Source organism: Salvelinus alpinus, chromosome 14 (genome assembly GCF_045679555.1).
Source record: "Salvelinus alpinus chromosome 14, SLU_Salpinus.1, whole genome shotgun sequence".
Lineage (NCBI taxonomy): Eukaryota > Metazoa > Chordata > Actinopteri > Salmoniformes > Salmonidae > Salvelinus > Salvelinus alpinus.
In genome coordinates this window covers 56,421,262-56,441,267 of record NC_092099.1, presented here as the reverse complement: position 1 = coordinate 56,441,267, position 20,006 = coordinate 56,421,262, and the positions used below count along the sequence as shown (strand labels likewise).

Here is a 20,006-nt window from a genome sequence, read left to right as displayed (position 1 = left end):
TATGGGCCCTGGTCAGTAGTAGTGCACTACATTTAACTAGAGCCCTATGGGCCCTGGTCAATAGTAGTGCACTACATTTAACTAGAGCCCTATGGGCCCTGGTCAGTAGTAGTGCACTACATTTAACTAGAGCCCTATGGGCCCTGGTCAGTAGTAGTGCACTACATTTAACTAGAGCCCTATGGGCCCTGGTCAGTAGTAGTGCACTACATTTAACTAGAGCCCTATGGGCCCTGGTCAGTAGTAGTGCACTACATTTAACTAGAGCCCTATGGGCCCTGGTCAGTAGTAGTGCACTACATTTAACTAGAGCCCTATGGGCCCTGGTCAGTAGTAGTGCACTACATTTAACTAGAGCCCTATGGGCCCTGGTCAGTAGTAGTGCACTACATTTAACTAGAGCCCTATGGGCCCTGGTCAGTAGTAGTGCACTACATTTAACTAGAGCCCTATGGGCCCTGGTCAATAGTAGTGCACTACATTTAACTAGAGCCCTATGGGCCCTGGTCAATAGTAGTGCACTACATTTAACTAGAGCCCTATGGGCCCTGGTCAATAGTAGTGCACTACATTTAACTAGAGCCCTATGGGCCCTGGTCAATAGTAGTGCACTACATTTAACTAGAGCCCTATGTGCCCTGGTCAATAGTAGTGCACTACATTTAACTAGAGCCCTATGGGCCCTGGTCAGTAGTAGTGCACTACATTTAACTAGAGCCCTATGGGCCCTGGTCAGTAGTAGTGCACTACATTTAACTAGAGCCCTATGGGCCCTGGTCAATAGTAGTGCACTACATTTAACTAGAGCCCTATGGGCCCTGGTCAATAGTAGTGCACTACATTTAACTAGAGCCCTATGGGCCCTGGTCAATAGTAGTGCACTACATTTAACTAGAGCCCTATGGGCCCTGGTCAGTAGTAGTGCACTACATTTAACTAGAGCCCTATGGGCCCTGGTCAGTAGTAGTGCACTACATTTAACTAGAGCCCTATGGGCCCTGGTCAATAGTAGTGCACTACATTTAACTAGAGCCCTATGGGCCCTGGTCAATAGTAGTGCACTACATTTAACTAGAGCCCTATGGGCCCTGGTCAGTAGTAGTGCACTACATTTAACTAGAGCCCTATGGGCCCTGGTCAGTAGTAGTGCACTACATTTAACTAGAGCCCTATGGGCCCTGGTCAATAGTAGTGCACTACATTTAACTAGAGCCATATGGGCCCTGGTCAATAGTAGTGCACTACATTTAACTAGAGCCCTATGGGCCCTGGTCAGTAGTAGTGCACTACATTTAACTAGAGCCCTATGGGCCCTGGTCAATAGTAGTGCACTACATTTAACTAGAGCCCTATGGGCCCTGGTCAGTAGTACTGCACTACATTTAACTAGAGCCCTATGGGTCCTGGTCAATAGTAGTGCACTACATTTAACTAGAGCCCTATGGGCCCTGGTCAATAGTAGTGCACTACATTTAACTAGAGCCCTATGGGCCCTGGTCAGTAGTAGTGCACTACATTTAACTAGAGCCCTATGGGCCCTGGTCAGTAGTAGTGCACTACATTTAACTAGAGCCCTATGGGCTCTGGTCAATAGTAGTGCACTACATTTAACTAGAGCCCTATGGGCCCTGGTCAATAGTAGTGCACTACATTTAACTAGAGCCCTATGGGCCCTGGTCAGTAGTAGTGCACTAGATTTAACTAGAGCCCTATGGGCCCTGGTCAATAGTAGTGCACTACATTTAACTAGAGCCCTATGGGCCCTGGTCAGTAGTAGTGCACTACATTTAACTAGAGCCCTATGGGCCCTGGTCAGTAGTAGTGCACTACATAGGGAATAGGGTGCCATTTGGGAAACCGTCGTAGTTTAGTTAGCTAGAGGATAAAACTCTGAGGAGAATAAACCATGTGTTGTTGATGGATAGTGTGTTGTTTCAGTGTACTCTGTTGATGAGAGTTCTGCTTTAATAGTTAATAATATTATATTAACCTGTTGTTGATGATGGATTGATGGTTCTGCTTTAATAGTTAATAATATTATATTAACCTGTTGTTGATGATGGATTGAGAGTTCTGCTTTAATAGTTTATAATATTATATTAACCTGTTGTTGATGATATGTATTGAGAGTTCTGCTCTAATAGTTAATAATATTATATTAACCTGTTGATGATATGTATTGAGAGTTCTGCTCTAATAGTTAATAATATTATATTAACCTGTTGTTGATGATGTATTGAGAGTTCTGCTTTAATAGTTTATAATATTATATTAACCTGTTGTTGATGATATGTATTGAGAGTTCTGCTCTAATAGTTAATAATATTATATTAACCTGTTGATGATATGTATTGAGAGTTCTGCTCTAATAGTTAATAATATTATATTAACCTGTTGTTGATGATGTATTGATGGTTCTGCTGTAATAGTTTATAATATTATATTAACCTATATTAATTATATTAAGCTGGAGAGATAGTGAGAGATCTGCTCTGGAGTTCCTGGCGGTCTGGGACCGGGAGGATGGGCTCTGGACACTACCTGGGGTGAGTACAGGGGCTGGACAGAATGGGTGAGTACAGGGGCTGGACACTACCTGGGGTGAGTACAGGGGCTGGACACTACCTGGGGTGAGTACAGGGGCTGGACAGAATGTACAGTATGTCTGCTTTGATAAAAATCCTTTTACATAGTCGACAAATATATAAATAATCATCTTTACGCTCTATTTGAGGAAGCTTGGAGATCGAGGTTCTATGACATTATTAAATCCGAGAGTGTTGATACCTACTGACAAACTCTTCTGTTTCCTTCAAGGGTCCTGTCCAATTAGACGAGCCCCTGCCAGACAGATTACTGAGGATTATGGGACAGAAGATCTATGACACGATAAAAACTAAGATGGTAGAGGTAACCAAGGTACACCTGACTGGTTACGGCTCCTCAAGCTTAATAGACGCCCTATAGCTACTGCCAGTGGAAGTTGTGGTACCATGAAGCATGACCACAGATTCTACTGTGTACTGCAAGCACCAAACCGCTAATGTAATACATCTATTTATTTAAAATGACAGTCTCTCATGTTACTGTTCTAGTTAGTAGCTGTGCTAGTCAAATCAAATGAAAACAAGTCAAAGTGAATTTGTCACGTGAACAGGATACAGCAGGTGGAAACAGCACAGTGGAATACACTAACACTGAGGGCTCTGTTCAATCGGTATTGCTGAAGCGGAACAGATTCCGCCTTCGAAATGAAAAGGTCATTTCAGATTGAGCTGACAAATGCAGCGTTCACCGTGAATGCAGTCTCCGCTAACGTGGGAATATTTCCTTTAAAAGCTGTAATGACTATAACCAGCGATCTGATTGAATCCTTGCCTCAATCAGAAAACAGTAAAAACACTATTTACTGGTCAATACCAGTACAGGGATACTGGTGACAGCTGAGGTCAGTTGCTGTACCTGTGTCCTGCAGGTCCATGAGGGCTACGTAGACGACATCAGGAACACAGACGATGCTTGGGTAGAAACTACAGTCCTGAACATCCATCTAGACCGGAGAAGTCTACTGATGGCTGATATCAACCGCATGGTGAGAACACACACCGCAACACTTCCCTTATAGCATGCTATATCCTATCCTTCCAGAACACCACACTACACAACACTTCCCCTATAGCATGCTATATCCTATCCTTCCAGAACACCACACTACACAACACTTCCCCTATAACATGCTATATCCTATCCTTCCAGAACAGCGTACTCCACAACACTTCCCCTATAGCATGCTATATCCTATCCTTCCAGAACACCGTACTCCACAACACTTCCCCTATAGCATGCTATATCCTATCCTTCCAGAACAACATACTCCACAACACTTCCCCTATAGCATGCTATATCCTATCCTTCCAGACCACCGTACTACACAACACTTCCCCTATAACATGCTATATCCTATCCTTCCAGAACACCGTACTCCACAACACTTCCCCTATAGCATGCTATATCATATCCTTCCAGAACACCATACTCCACAACACTTCCCCTATAGCATGCTATATCCTATCCTTCCAGAACAACATACTCCACAACACTTCCCCTATAGCATGCTATATCCTATCCTTCCAGAACACCGTACTCCACAACACTTCCCCTATAGCATGCTATATCCTATCCTTCCAGAACACCACACTACACAACACTTCCCCTATAGCATGCTATATATCCTATCCTTCCAGAACACCATACTCCACAACACTTCCCCTATAGCATGCTATATCCTATCCTTCCAGAACACCGTACTCCACAACACTTCCCCTATAGCATGCTATATCCTATCCTTCCAGAACACCACACCACACAACACTTCCCCTATAACATGCTATAACCTATCCTTCCAGAACACCATACTACACAACACTTCCCCTATAACATGCTATAACCTATCCTTCCAGAACACCATACTACACAACACTTCCCCTATAACATGCTATATCCTATCCTTCCAGAACACCGTACTACACAACACTTCCCATATAACATGCTATATCCTATCCTTCCAGAACACCATACTACACAACACTTCCCATATAGCATGCTATATCCTATCCTTCCAGAACACCATACTCCACAACACTTCCCCTATAGCATGCTATATCCTATCCTTCCAGAACACCATACTCCACAACACTTCCCCTATAACATGCTATATCCTATCCTTCCAGAACACCATACTCCACAACACTTCCCCTATAGCATGCTATATCCTATCCTTCCAGAACACCATACTACACAACACTTCCCCTATAGCATGCTATATCCTATCCTTCCAGAACACCGTACTCCACAACACTTCCCCTATAGCATGCTATATCCTATCCTTCCAGAACACCGTACTCCACAACACTTCCCCTATAACATGCTATATCCTATCCTTCCAGAACACCGTACTCCACAACACTTCCCCTATAACATGCTATATCCTATCCTTCCAGAACACCATACTACACAACACTTCCCCTATAGCATGCTATATCCTATCCTTCCAGAACACCACACTACAGAACACTTCCCCTATAACATGCTATATCCTATCCTTCCAGAACACCACACGCCACAACACTTCCCCTATAGCATGCTATATCCTATCCTTCCAGAACACCATACTCCACAACACTTCCCCTATAACATGCTATATCCTATCCTCCCAGAACACCGTACTACACAACACTTCCCCTATAACATGCTATAACCTATCCTTCCAGAACACCATACTACACAACACTTCCCCTATAACATGCTATATCCTATCCTTCCAGAACACCATACTAAACAACACTTCCCCTATAGCATGCTATATCCTATCCTTCCAGAACACCGTACTACACAACACTTCCCCTATAGCATGCTATAACCTATCCTTCCAGAACACCATACTACACAACACTTCCCCTATAACATGCTATAACCTATCCTTCCAGAACACCATACTACACAACACTTCCCCTATAACATGCTATATCCTATCCTTCCAGAACACCGTACTACACAACACTTCCCCTATAACATGCTATATCCTATCTATCCAGAACACCATACTACACAACACTTCCCCTATAGCATGCTATATCCTATCCTTCCAGAACACCGTACTCCACAACACTTCCCCTATAGCATGCTATATCCTATCCTTCCAGAACACCGTACTCCACAACACTTCCCCTATAGCATGCTATATCCTATCCTTCCCAGAACACCGTACTCCACAACACTTCCCCTATAGCATGCTATATCCTATCCTTCCAGAACACCGTACTCCACAACACTTCCCCTATAGCATGCTATATCCTATCCTTCCAGAACACCGTACTTCACAACACTTCCCCTATAGCATGCTATATCCTATCCTTCCAGAACACCGTACTCCACAACACTTCCCCTATAGCATGCTATATCCTATCCTTCCAGAACACCGTACTCCACAACACTTCCCCTATAGCATGCAATATCCTATCCTTCCAGAACACCGTACTCCACAACACTTCCCCTATAGCATGCTATATCCTATCCTTCCCAGAACACCGTACTCCACAACACTTCCCCTATAGCATGCTATATCCTATCCTTCCAGAACACCGTACTCCACAACACTTCCCCTATAGCATGCTATATCCTATCCTTCCAGAACACCGTACTTCACAACACTTCCCCTATAGCATGCTATATCCTATCCTTCCAGAACACCGTACTCCACAACACTTCCCCTATAGCATGCTATATCCTATCCTTCCAGAACACCATACTCCACAACACTTCCCCTATAACATGCTATATCCTATCCTTCCAGAACACTGTACTCCACAACACTTCCCCTATAGCATGCTATATCCTATCCTTCCAGAACACCATACTACACAACACTTCCCCTATAACATGCTATATCCTATCCTTCCAGAACACCGTACTACACAACACTTCCCCTATAACATGCTATATCCTATCCTTCCAGAACACCGTACTCCACAACACTTCCCCTATAGCATGCTATATCCTATCCTTCCAGAACACCACACTCCACAACACTTCCCCTATAACATGCTATATCCTATCCTTCCAGAACACTGTACTCCACAACACTTCCCCTATAGCATGCTATATCCTATCCTTCCAGAACACCGTACTCCACAACACTTCCCCTATAACATGCTATATCCTATCCTTCCAGAACACCGTACTCCACAACACTTCCCCTATAGCATGCTATATCCTATCCTTCCAGAACACCATACTCCACAACACTTCCCCTATAACATGCAATATCCTATCCTTCCAGAACACCATACTCCACAACACTTCCCCTTTAACATGCTATATCCTATCCTTCCAGAACACCATACTCCACAACACTTCCCCTATAACATGCTATATCCTATCCTTCCAGAACACTGTACTCCACAACACTTCCCCTATAGCATGCTATATCCTATCCTTCCAGAACACCGTACTCCACAACACTTCCCCTATAACATGCTATATCCTATCCTTCCAGAACACCGTACTCCACAACACTTCCCCTATAGCATGCTATATCCTATCCTTCCAGAACACCATACTACACAACACTTCCCCTATAGCATGCTATATCCTATCCTTCCAGAACACCATACTACACAACACTTCCCCTATAGCATGCTATATCCTATCCTTCCAGAACACCGTACTCCACAACACTTCCCCTATAACATGCTATATCCTATCCTTCCAGAACACCATACTCCACAACACTTCCCCTATAGCATGCTATATCCTATCCTTCCAGAACACCATACTACACAACACTTCCCCTATAGCATGCTATATCCTATCCTTCCAGAACACCGTACTCCACAACACTTCCCCTATAGCATGCTATATCCTATCCTTCCAGAACACCGTACTCCACAACACTTCCCCTATAACATGCTATATCCTATCCTTCCAGAACACCGTACTCCACAACACTTCCCCTATAACATGCTATATCCTATCCTTCCAGAACACCATACTACACAATACTTCCCCTATAGCATGCTATATCCTATCCTTCCAGAACACCACACTACAGAACACTTCCCCTATAACATGCTATATCCTATCCTTCCAGAACACCACACGCCACAACACTTCCCCTATAGCATGCTATATCCTATCCTTCCAGAACACCATACTCCACAACACTTCCCCTATAACATGCTATATCCTATCCTCCCAGAACACCGTACTACACAACACTTCCCCTATAACATGCTATAACCTATCCTTCCAGAACACCATACTACACAACACTTCCCCTATAACATGCTATATCCTATCCTTCCAGAACACCATACTAAACAACACTTCCCCTATAGCATGCTATATCCTATCCTTCCAGAACACCGTACTACACAACACTTCCCCTATAGCATGCTATAACCTATCCTTCCAGAACACCATACTACACAACACTTCCCCTATAACATGCTATAACCTATCCTTCCAGAACACCATACTACACAACACTTCCCCTATAACATGCTATATCCTATCCTTCCAGAACACCGTACTACACAACACTTCCCCTATAACATGCTATATCCTATCCTTCCAGAACACCGTACTCCACAACACTTCCCCTATAGCATGCTATATCCTATCCTTCCAGAACACCGTACTCCACAACACTTCCCCTATAGCATGCTATATCCTATCCTTCCCAGAACACCGTACTCCACAACACTTCCCCTATAGCATGCTATATCCTATCCTTCCAGAACACCGTACTCCACAACACTTCCCCTATAGCATGCTATATCCTATCCTTCCAGAACACCGTACTTCACAACACTTCCCCTATAGCATGCTATATCCTATCCTTCCAGAACACCATACTCCACAACACTTCCCCTATAGCATGCTATATCCTATCCTTCCAGAACACCATACTCCACAACACTTCCCCTATAACATGCTATATCCTATCCCTCCAGAACACTGTACTCCACAACACTTCCCCTATAGCATGCTATATCCTATCCTTCCAGAACACCATACTACACAACACTTCCCCTATAACATGCTATATCCTATCCTTCCAGAACACCGTACTACATAACACTTCCCCTATAACATGCTATATCCTATCCTTCCAGAACACCGTACTCCACAACACTTCCCCTATAGCATGCTATATCCTATCCTTCCAGAACACCACACTCCACAACACTTCCCCTATAGCATGCTATATCCTATCCTTCCAGAACACCATACTACACAACACTTCCCCTGTAGCATGCTATATACTATCCTTCCAGAACACCGTACTCCACAACACTTCCCCTATAGCATGCTATATCCTATCCTTCCAGAACACCATACTCCACAACACTTCCCCTATAACATGCAATATCCTATCCTTCCAGAACACCATACTCCACAACACTTCCCCTATAACATGCTATATCCTATCCTTCCAGAACACCATACTCCACAACACTTCCCCTATAACATGCTATATCCTATCCTTCCAGAACACTGTACTCCATAACACTTCCCCTATAGCATGCTATATCCTATCCTTCCAGAACACCGTACTCCACAACACTTCCCCTATAACATGCTATATCCTATCCTTCCAGAACACCATACTCCACAACACTTCCCCTATAGCATGCTATATCCTATCCTTCCAGAACACCGTACTCCACAACACTTCCCCTATAGCATGCTATATCCTATCCTTCCAGAACACCACACCACACAACACTTCCCCTATAACATGCTATAACCTATCCTTCCAGAACACCATACTACACAACACTTCCCCTATAACATGCTATAACCTATCCTTCCAGAACACCATACTACACAACACTTCCCCTATAACATGCTATATCCTATCCTTCCAGAACACCGTACTACACAACACTTCCCATATAACATGCTATATCCTATCCTTCCAGAACACCATACTACACAACACTTCCCATATAGCATGCTATATCCTATCCTTCCAGAACACCATACTCCACAACACTTCCCCTATAGCATGCTATATCCTATCCTTCCAGAACACCATACTCCACAACACTTCCCCTATAACATGCTATATCCTATCCTTCCAGAACACCATACTCCACAACACTTCCCCTATAGCATGCTATATCCTATCCTTCCAGAACACCATACTACACAACACTTCCCCTATAGCATGCTATATCCTATCCTTCCAGAACACCGTACTCCACAACACTTCCCCTATAGCATGCTATATCCTATCCTTCCAGAACACCGTACTCCACAACACTTCCCCTATAACATGCTATATCCTATCCTTCCAGAACACCGTACTCCACAACACTTCCCCTATAACATGCTATATCCTATCCTTCCAGAACACCATACTACACAACACTTCCCCTATAGCATGCTATATCCTATCCTTCCAGAACACCACACTACAGAACACTTCCCCTATAACATGCTATATCCTATCCTTCCAGAACACCACACGCCACAACACTTCCCCTATAGCATGCTATATCCTATCCTTCCAGAACACCATACTCCACAACACTTCCCCTATAACATGCTATATCCTATCCTCCCAGAACACCGTACTACACAACACTTCCCCTATAACATGCTATAACCTATCCTTCCAGAACACCATACTACACAACACTTCCCCTATAACATGCTATATCCTATCCTTCCAGAACACCATACTAAACAACACTTCCCCTATAGCATGCTATATCCTATCCTTCCAGAACACCGTACTACACAACACTTCCCCTATAGCATGCTATAACCTATCCTTCCAGAACACCATACTACACAACACTTCCCCTATAACATGCTATAACCTATCCTTCCAGAACACCATACTACACAACACTTCCCCTATAACATGCTATATCCTATCCTTCCAGAACACCGTACTACACAACACTTCCCCTATAACATGCTATATCCTATCTATCCAGAACACCATACTACACAACACTTCCCCTATAGCATGCTATATCCTATCCTTCCAGAACACCGTACTCCACAACACTTCCCCTATAGCATGCTATATCCTATCCTTCCAGAACACCGTACTCCACAACACTTCCCCTATAGCATGCTATATCCTATCCTTCCCAGAACACCGTACTCCACAACACTTCCCCTATAGCATGCTATATCCTATCCTTCCAGAACACCGTACTCCACAACACTTCCCCTATAGCATGCTATATCCTATCCTTCCAGAACACCGTACTTCACAACACTTCCCCTATAGCATGCTATATCCTATCCTTCCAGAACACCGTACTCCACAACACTTCCCCTATAGCATGCTATATCCTATCCTTCCAGAACACCGTACTCCACAACACTTCCCCTATAGCATGCTATATCCTATCCTTCCAGAACACCGTACTCCACAACACTTCCCCTATAGCATGCTATATCCTATCCTTCCCAGAACACCGTACTCCACAACACTTCCCCTATAGCATGCTATATCCTATCCTTCCAGAACACCGTACTCCACAACACTTCCCCTATAGCATGCTATATCCTATCCTTCCAGAACACCGTACTTCACAACACTTCCCCTATAGCATGCTATATCCTATCCTTCCAGAACACCGTACTCCACAACACTTCCCCTATAGCATGCTATATCCTATCCTTCCAGAACACCATACTCCACAACACTTCCCCTATAACATGCTATATCCTATCCTTCCAGAACACTGTACTCCACAACACTTCCCCTATAGCATGCTATATCCTATCCTTCCAGAACACCATACTACACAACACTTCCCCTATAACATGCTATATCCTATCCTTCCAGAACACCGTACTACACAACACTTCCCCTATAACATGCTATATCCTATCCTTCCAGAACACCGTACTCCACAACACTTCCCCTATAGCATGCTATATCCTATCCTTCCAGAACACCACACTCCACAACACTTCCCCTATAACATGCTATATCCTATCCTTCCAGAACACTGTACTCCACAACACTTCCCCTATAGCATGCTATATCCTATCCTTCCAGAACACCGTACTCCACAACACTTCCCCTATAACATGCTATATCCTATCCTTCCAGAACACCGTACTCCACAACACTTCCCCTATAGCATGCTATATCCTATCCTTCCAGAACACCATACTCCACAACACTTCCCCTATAACATGCAATATCCTATCCTTCCAGAACACCATACTCCACAACACTTCCCCTTTAACATGCTATATCCTATCCTTCCAGAACACCATACTCCACAACACTTCCCCTATAACATGCTATATCCTATCCTTCCAGAACACTGTACTCCACAACACTTCCCCTATAGCATGCTATATCCTATCCTTCCAGAACACCGTACTCCACAACACTTCCCCTATAACATGCTATATCCTATCCTTCCAGAACACCGTACTCCACAACACTTCCCCTATAGCATGCTATATCCTATCCTTCCAGAACACCATACTACACAACACTTCCCCTATAGCATGCTATATCCTATCCTTCCAGAACACCATACTACACAACACTTCCCCTATAGCATGCTATATCCTATCCTTCCAGAACACCGTACTCCACAACACTTCCCCTATAACATGCTATATCCTATCCTTCCAGAACACCATACTCCACAACACTTCCCCTATAGCATGCTATATCCTATCCTTCCAGAACACCATACTACACAACACTTCCCCTATAGCATGCTATATCCTATCCTTCCAGAACACCGTACTCCACAACACTTCCCCTATAGCATGCTATATCCTATCCTTCCAGAACACCGTACTCCACAACACTTCCCCTATAACATGCTATATCCTATCCTTCCAGAACACCGTACTCCACAACACTTCCCCTATAACATGCTATATCCTATCCTTCCAGAACACCATACTACACAATACTTCCCCTATAGCATGCTATATCCTATCCTTCCAGAACACCACACTACAGAACACTTCCCCTATAACATGCTATATCCTATCCTTCCAGAACACCACACGCCACAACACTTCCCCTATAGCATGCTATATCCTATCCTTCCAGAACACCATACTCCACAACACTTCCCCTATAACATGCTATATCCTATCCTCCCAGAACACCGTACTACACAACACTTCCCCTATAACATGCTATAACCTATCCTTCCAGAACACCATACTACACAACACTTCCCCTATAACATGCTATATCCTATCCTTCCAGAACACCATACTAAACAACACTTCCCCTATAGCATGCTATATCCTATCCTTCCAGAACACCGTACTACACAACACTTCCCCTATAGCATGCTATAACCTATCCTTCCAGAACACCATACTACACAACACTTCCCCTATAACATGCTATAACCTATCCTTCCAGAACACCATACTACACAACACTTCCCCTATAACATGCTATATCCTATCCTTCCAGAACACCGTACTACACAACACTTCCCCTATAACATGCTATATCCTATCCTTCCAGAACACCGTACTCCACAACACTTCCCCTATAGCATGCTATATCCTATCCTTCCAGAACACCGTACTCCACAACACTTCCCCTATAGCATGCTATATCCTATCCTTCCCAGAACACCGTACTCCACAACACTTCCCCTATAGCATGCTATATCCTATCCTTCCAGAACACCGTACTCCACAACACTTCCCCTATAGCATGCTATATCCTATCCTTCCAGAACACCGTACTTCACAACACTTCCCCTATAGCATGCTATATCCTATCCTTCCAGAACACCATACTCCACAACACTTCCCCTATAGCATGCTATATCCTATCCTTCCAGAACACCATACTCCACAACACTTCCCCTATAACATGCTATATCCTATCCCTCCAGAACACTGTACTCCACAACACTTCCCCTATAGCATGCTATATCCTATCCTTCCAGAACACCATACTACACAACACTTCCCCTATAACATGCTATATCCTATCCTTCCAGAACACCGTACTACATAACACTTCCCCTATAACATGCTATATCCTATCCTTCCAGAACACCGTACTCCACAACACTTCCCCTATAGCATGCTATATCCTATCCTTCCAGAACACCACACTCCACAACACTTCCCCTATAGCATGCTATATCCTATCCTTCCAGAACACCATACTACACAACACTTCCCCTGTAGCATGCTATATACTATCCTTCCAGAACACCGTACTCCACAACACTTCCCCTATAGCATGCTATATCCTATCCTTCCAGAACACCATACTCCACAACACTTCCCCTATAACATGCAATATCCTATCCTTCCAGAACACCATACTCCACAACACTTCCCCTATAACATGCTATATCCTATCCTTCCAGAACACCATACTCCACAACACTTCCCCTATAACATGCTATATCCTATCCTTCCAGAACACTGTACTCCATAACACTTCCCCTATAGCATGCTATATCCTATCCTTCCAGAACACCGTACTCCACAACACTTCCCCTATAACATGCTATATCCTATCCTTCCAGAACACCGTACTCCACAACACTTCCCCTATAGCATGCTATATCCTATCCTTCCAGAACACCATACTACACAACACTTCCCCTATAGCATGCTATATCCTATCCTTCCAGAACACCGTACTCCACAACACTTCCCCTATAACATGCTATATCCTATCCTTCCAGAACACCGTACTCCACAACACATTCCCCTATAGCATGCTATATCCTATCCTTCCAGAACACTGTACTCCACAACACTTCCCCTATAGCATGCTATATCCTATCCTTCCAGAACACCGTACTCCACAACACTTCCCCTATAACATGCTATATCCTATCCTTCCAGAACACCGTACTCCACAACACTTCCCCTATAGCATGCTATATCCTATCCTTCCAGAACACCGTACTACACAACACTTCCCCTATAGCATGCTATATCCTATCCTTCCAGAACACCACACTACACAACACTTCCCCTATAGCATGCTATATCCTATCCTTCCAGAACACCATACTCCACAATACTTCCCCTATAACATGCTATATCCTATCCTTCCAGAACACCGTACTACACAACACTTCCCCTATAGCATGCTATATACTATCCTTCCAGAACACCGTACTCCACAACACTTCCCCTATAGCATGCTATATCCTATCCTTCCAGAACACTGTACTACACAACACTTCCCCTATAGCATGCTATATCCTATCCTTCCAGAACACCATACTCCACAACACTTCCCCTATAACATGCTATATCCTATCCTTCCAGAACACCACACTACACACTTCCCCTATAGCATGCTATATCCTATCCTTCCAGAACACCATACTACACAACACTTGGGCTGTGTGGTGCTGGTCCAGTGGGTTAGAGTTAGTAGTATGGGCTGTGTGGTGCTGGTCCAGTGGGTTAGAGTTAGTAGTCTGGGCTGTGTGGTGCTGGTCCAGTGGGTTAGAGTTAGTAGTATGGGCTGTGTGGTGCTGGTCCAGTGGGTTAGAGTTAGTAGTCTGGGCTGTGTGGTGCTGGTCCAGTGGGTTAGAGTTAGTAGTCTGGGCTGTGTGGTGCTGGTCCAGTGGGTTAGAGTTAGTAGTATGGGCTGTGTGGTGCTGGTCCAGTGGGTTAGAGTTAGTAGTCTGGGCTGTGTGGTGCTGGTCCAGTGGGTTAGAGTTAGTAGTCTGGGCTGTGGTGCTGGTCCAGTGGGTTAGAGTTAGTAGTCTGGGCTGTGTGGTGCTGGTCCAGTGGGTTAGAGTTAGTAGTCTGGGCTGTGTGGTGCTGGTCCAGTGGGTTAGAGTTAGTAGTATGGGCTGTGTGGTGCTGGTCCAGTGGGTTAGAGTTAGTAGTATGGGCTGTGTGGTGCTGGTCCAGTGGGTTAGAGTTAGTAGTCTGGGCTGTGGTGCTGGTCCAGTGGGTTAGAGTTAGTAGTCTGGGCTGTGTGGTGCTGGTCCAGTGGGTTAGAGTTAGTAGTCTGGGCTGTGGTGCTGGTCCAGTGGGTTAGAGTTAGTAGTATGGGCTGTGTGGTGCTGGTCCAGTGGGTTAGAGTTAGTAGTCTGGGCTGTGGTGCTGGTCCAGTGGGTTAGAGTTAGTAGTATGGGCTGTGTGGTGCTGGTCCAGTGGGTTAGAGTTAGTAGTCTGGGCTGTGTGGTGCTGGTCCAGTGGGTTAGAGTTAGTAGTCTGGGCTGTGTGGTGCTGGTCCAGTGGGTTAGAGTTAGTAGTCTGGGCTGTGTGGTGCTGGTCCAGTGGGTTAGAGTTAGTAGTCTGGGCTGTGTGGTGCTGGTCCAGTGGGTTAGAGTTAGTAGTCTGGGCTGTGTGGTGCTGGTCCAGTGGGTTAGAGTTAGTAGTCTGGGCTGTGTGGTGCTGGTCCAGTGGGTTAGAGTTAGTAGTCTGGGCTGTGTGGTGCTGGTCCAGTGGGTTAGAGTTAGTAGTCTGGGCTGTGGTGCTGGTCCAGTGGGTTAGAGTTAGTAGTCTGGGCTGTGTGGTGCTGGTCCAGTGGGTTAGAGTTAGTAGTATGGGCTGTGTGGTGCTGGTCCAGTGGGTTAGAGTTAGTAGTATGGGCTGTGTGGTGCTGGTCCAGTGGGTTAGAGTTAGTAGTCTGGGCTGTGTGGTGCTGGTCCAGTGGGTTAGAGTTAGTAGTCTGGGCTGTGGTGCTGGTCCAGTGGGTTAGAGTTAGTAGTCTGGGCTGTGTGGTGCTGGTCCAGTGGGTTAGAGTTAGTAGTCTGGGCTGTGTGGTGCTGGTCCAGTGGGTTAGAGTTAGTAGTCTGGGCTGTGTGGTGCTGGTCCAGTGGGTTAGAGTTAGTAGTATGGGCTGTGTGGTGCTGGTCCAGTGTGTTAGAGTTAGTAGTATGGGCTGTGTGGTGCTGGTCCAGTGGGTTAGAGTTAGTAGTCTGGGCTGTGTGGTGCTGGTCCAGTGGGTTAGAGTTAGTAGTCTGGGCTGTGTGGTGCTGGTCCAGTGGGTTAGAGTTAGTAGTATGGGCTGTGTGGTGCTGGTCCAGTGGGTTAGAGTTAGTAGTCTGGGCTGTGTGGTGCTGGTCCAGTGGGTTAGAGTTAGTAGTCTGGGCTGTGGTGCTGGTCCAGTGGGTTAGAGTTAGTAGTATGGGCTGTGTGGTGCTGGTCCAGTGGGTTAGAGTTAGTAGTCTGGGCTGTGTGGTGCTGGTCCAGTGGGTTAGAGTTAGTAGTCTGGGCTGTGTGGTGCTGGTCCAGTGGGTTAGAGTTAGTAGTCTGGGCTGTGGTGCTGGTCCAGTGGGTTAGAGTTAGTAGTCTGGGCTGTGGTGCTGGTCCAGTGGGTTAGAGTTAGTAGTCTGGGCTGTGGTGCTGGTCCAGTGGGTTAGAGTTAGTAGTCTGGGCTGTGTGGTGCTGGTCCAGTGGGTTAGAGTTAGTAGTCTGGGCTGTGTGGTGCTGGTCCAGTGGGTTAGAGTTAGTAGTCTGGGCTGTGGTGCTGGTCCAGTGGGTTAGAGTTAGTAGTCTGGGCTGTGTGGTGCTGGTCCAGTGGGTTAGAGTTAGTAGTCTGGGCTGTGTGGTGCTGGTCCAGTGGGTTAGAGTTAGTAGTCTGGGCTGTGTGGTGCTGGTCCAGTGGGTTAGAGTTAGTAGTATGGGCTGTGTGGTGCTGGTCCAGTGTGTTAGAGTTAGTAGTCTGGGCTGTGTGGTGCTGGTCCAGTGGGTTAGAGTTAGTAGTCTGGGCTGTGTGGTGCTGGTCCAGTGGGTTAGAGTTAGTAGTCTGGGCTGTGTGGTGCTGGTCCAGTGGGTTAGAGTTAGTAGTCTGGGCTGTGTGGTGCTGGTCCAGTGGGTTAGAGTTAGTAGTCTGGGCTGTGTGGTGCTGGTCCAGTGGGTTAGAGTTAGTAGTCTGGGCTGTGGTGCTGGTCCAGTGGGTTAGAGTTAGTAGTCTGGGCTGTGTGGTGCTGGTCCAGTGGGTTAGAGTTAGTAGTCTGGGCTGTGGTGCTGGTCCAGTGGGTTAGAGTTAGTAGTCTGGGCTGTGTGGTGCTGGTCCAGTGGGTTAGAGTTAGTAGTCTGGGCTGTGGTGCTGGTCCAGTGGGTTAGAGTTAGTAGTATGGGCTGTGTGGTGCTGGTCCAGTGGGTTAGAGTTAGTAGTATGGGCTGTGTGGTGCTGGTCCAGTGGGTTAGAGTTAGTAGTCTGGGCTGTGGTGCTGGTCCAGTGGGTTAGAGTTAGTAGTCTGGGCTGTGTGGTGCTGGTCCAGTGGGTTAGAGTTAGTAGTCTGGGCTGTGTGGTGCTGGTCCAGTGGGTTAGAGTTAGTAGTATGGGCTGTGTGGTGCTGGTCCAGTGGGTTAGAGTTAGTAGTCTGGGCTGTGGTGCTGGTCCAGTGGGTTAGAGTTAGTAGTCTGGGCTGTGTGGTGCTGGTCCAGTGGGTTAGAGTTAGTAGTCTGGGCTGTGTGGTGCTGGTCCAGTGGGTTAGAGTTAGTAGTCTGGGCTGTGTGGTGCTGGTCCAGTGGGTTAGAGTTAGTAGTCTGGGCTGTGTGGTGCTGGTCCAGTGGGTTAGAGTTAGTAGTCTGGGCTGTGTGGTGCTGGTCCAGTGGGTTAGAGTTAGTAGTATGGGCTGTGTGGTGCTGGTCCAGTGGGTTAGAGTTAGTAGTATGGGCTGTGTGGTGCTGGTCCAGTGGGTTAGTACCATAAAGTATAGTATGAATACTGTATGTTTTCTCCCCTCCAGGCTGAGAATACCCTGAGCTGTGTGGAGCTGGTCCAGTGGATGGAGGTGAGCAGCAGGACCAGGATGTCTTCTTACCAGAGAGATGCTCTGAGACGGGTGGCCGAGCTGCACCAGAGGACCTTCTAACTTCAACAGAGGACCTTCTAACTTCAACAGAGGACCTTCTAATTACAACAGAGGACCTTCTAGCTGCATCAGAGGACCTTCTAACATCACCAAAGGATTTTCTAGCTTCACCAGAGGACCTTCTAGCTTTACCAGAGGACCTTCTAGCTTTACCAGAGGACCTTCTAGCTTTACCAGAGGACCTTCTAGCTTTACCAGAGGACCTTCTAGCTTTACCAGAGGACCTTCTAGCTTTACCAGAGGACCTTCTAGCTTTACCAGAGGACCTTCTAGCTTTACCAGAGGACCTTCTAGCTTTACCAGAGGACCTTCTAGCTTCACCAGAGGACCTTCTAGCTTCACCAGAGGACCTTCTAGCTTCACCAGAGGACCTTCTAGCTTCACCAGAAGAACTTCTAGCTTCACCAGAAGACCTTCTAGCTGCACCAGAGGACCTTCTAGCTGCACCAGAGGACCTTCTAGCTGCACCAGAGGACCTTCTAGCTGCCCCAGAGGACCTTCTAGCTGCACCAGAGGACCTTCTAGCTGCCCCAGAGGACCTTCTAGCTGCCCCAGAGGACCTTCTAGCTGCACCAGAGGACCTTCTAGCTGCCCCAGAGGACCTTCTAGCTGCCCCAGAGGACCTTCTAGCTGCCCCAGAGGACCTTCTAGCTGCACCAGGGGACCTTTTAGCTGCACCAGATGACCTTTTAGAGTACTGTTGAAATATACTGTACTGGTTAGAACACTGTTGAGTTATAATAATGGATGAGACATGTAGGAGGACTATATATCAAATCACATTTTATTGGTCACATACAAGTGTTACTGCGGATGTAGCAAGATGCTTGTAAATATGTCTTCCTTCACTGTGGGATACTATATGTTTATATTTGATAGGCCTTAATAGTACATATACCGTAATGTAGTGTATACTGTTTAATGGAAGTTCAGAGTAAAAGAGGACAGAATGTACTGAACAAGCAAACTGGATTCGACCAGTTAGCCTATAATGAAAACATATGCACATAGTCAAGGTGGGAATTATGGGGGAGTCAGGGGGGCTGAGAGACGATAGCTCCCCTAAAATCAGCAAATGTCAAACTTTGGGGGGGGGTCTCTAAATAATGCTAATTAAATATTCCCCTATTTCTTTCAAATGTAGTGGTAAATATGTTTTACAGTGGTAAATATGTTTTACAGTGGTAAATATGTTTTACAGTGGTAAATATGAAAATAAAAGCTTCCAAATTAAACGAACACCCCCACCTATTTCTGTGGCAGCACTATCCACTCAGTCGTGCTGAATTTTATTTATTTGATTTTATTTCACCTTTATTTAACCGGGTAGGCAAGTTGAGAACAAGTTCTCATTTACAACTGCGACCTGGCCAAGATAAAGCAAAGCAGTTCGACACAAACAACAACACAGAGTTACACATGGAGTAAAACAAACATACAGTCAATAATACAATAGAAAAATAAGTCTATGTACAATGTGAGCAAATGAGGTGAGATAAGGGAGGTGAAGGCAAACAAAAGGCCATGGTGGCGAAGTAAATACAATATAGCAAGTAAAACACTGGAATGGTAGATTTGCAGAGGAAGAATGTGCAAAGTAGAGAGAAATAATGGGGTGCAAAGGAGCAAAATAAATAAATACAGTAGGGGGAG

The 20,006-nt window shown here is 45.5% G+C and overlaps 1 protein-coding gene across 2 annotated transcripts in view; it reads left to right on the top strand.

The window, feature by feature from the left end:
* The window catches only part of trpm2 (transient receptor potential cation channel, subfamily M, member 2), a 99,258-nt gene extending 79,670 nt beyond the window's left edge, over positions 1-19,588 (top strand). For both annotated transcript variants that reach the window (XM_071341930.1, XM_071341931.1), the window contains 4 exons: positions 2,468-2,546; positions 2,818-2,919; positions 3,476-3,592; positions 18,228-19,588. In XM_071341930.1, the coding sequence (XP_071198031.1) occupies positions 2,468-2,546; positions 2,818-2,919; positions 3,476-3,592; positions 18,228-18,353 (424 nt within the window). In that variant the 3' untranslated portion in view covers positions 18,354-19,588. The remainder of the gene's footprint in view (positions 1-2,467; positions 2,547-2,817; positions 2,920-3,475; positions 3,593-18,227) is intronic.
* The last annotated feature ends 418 nt before the right edge of the window (positions 19,589-20,006 follow it).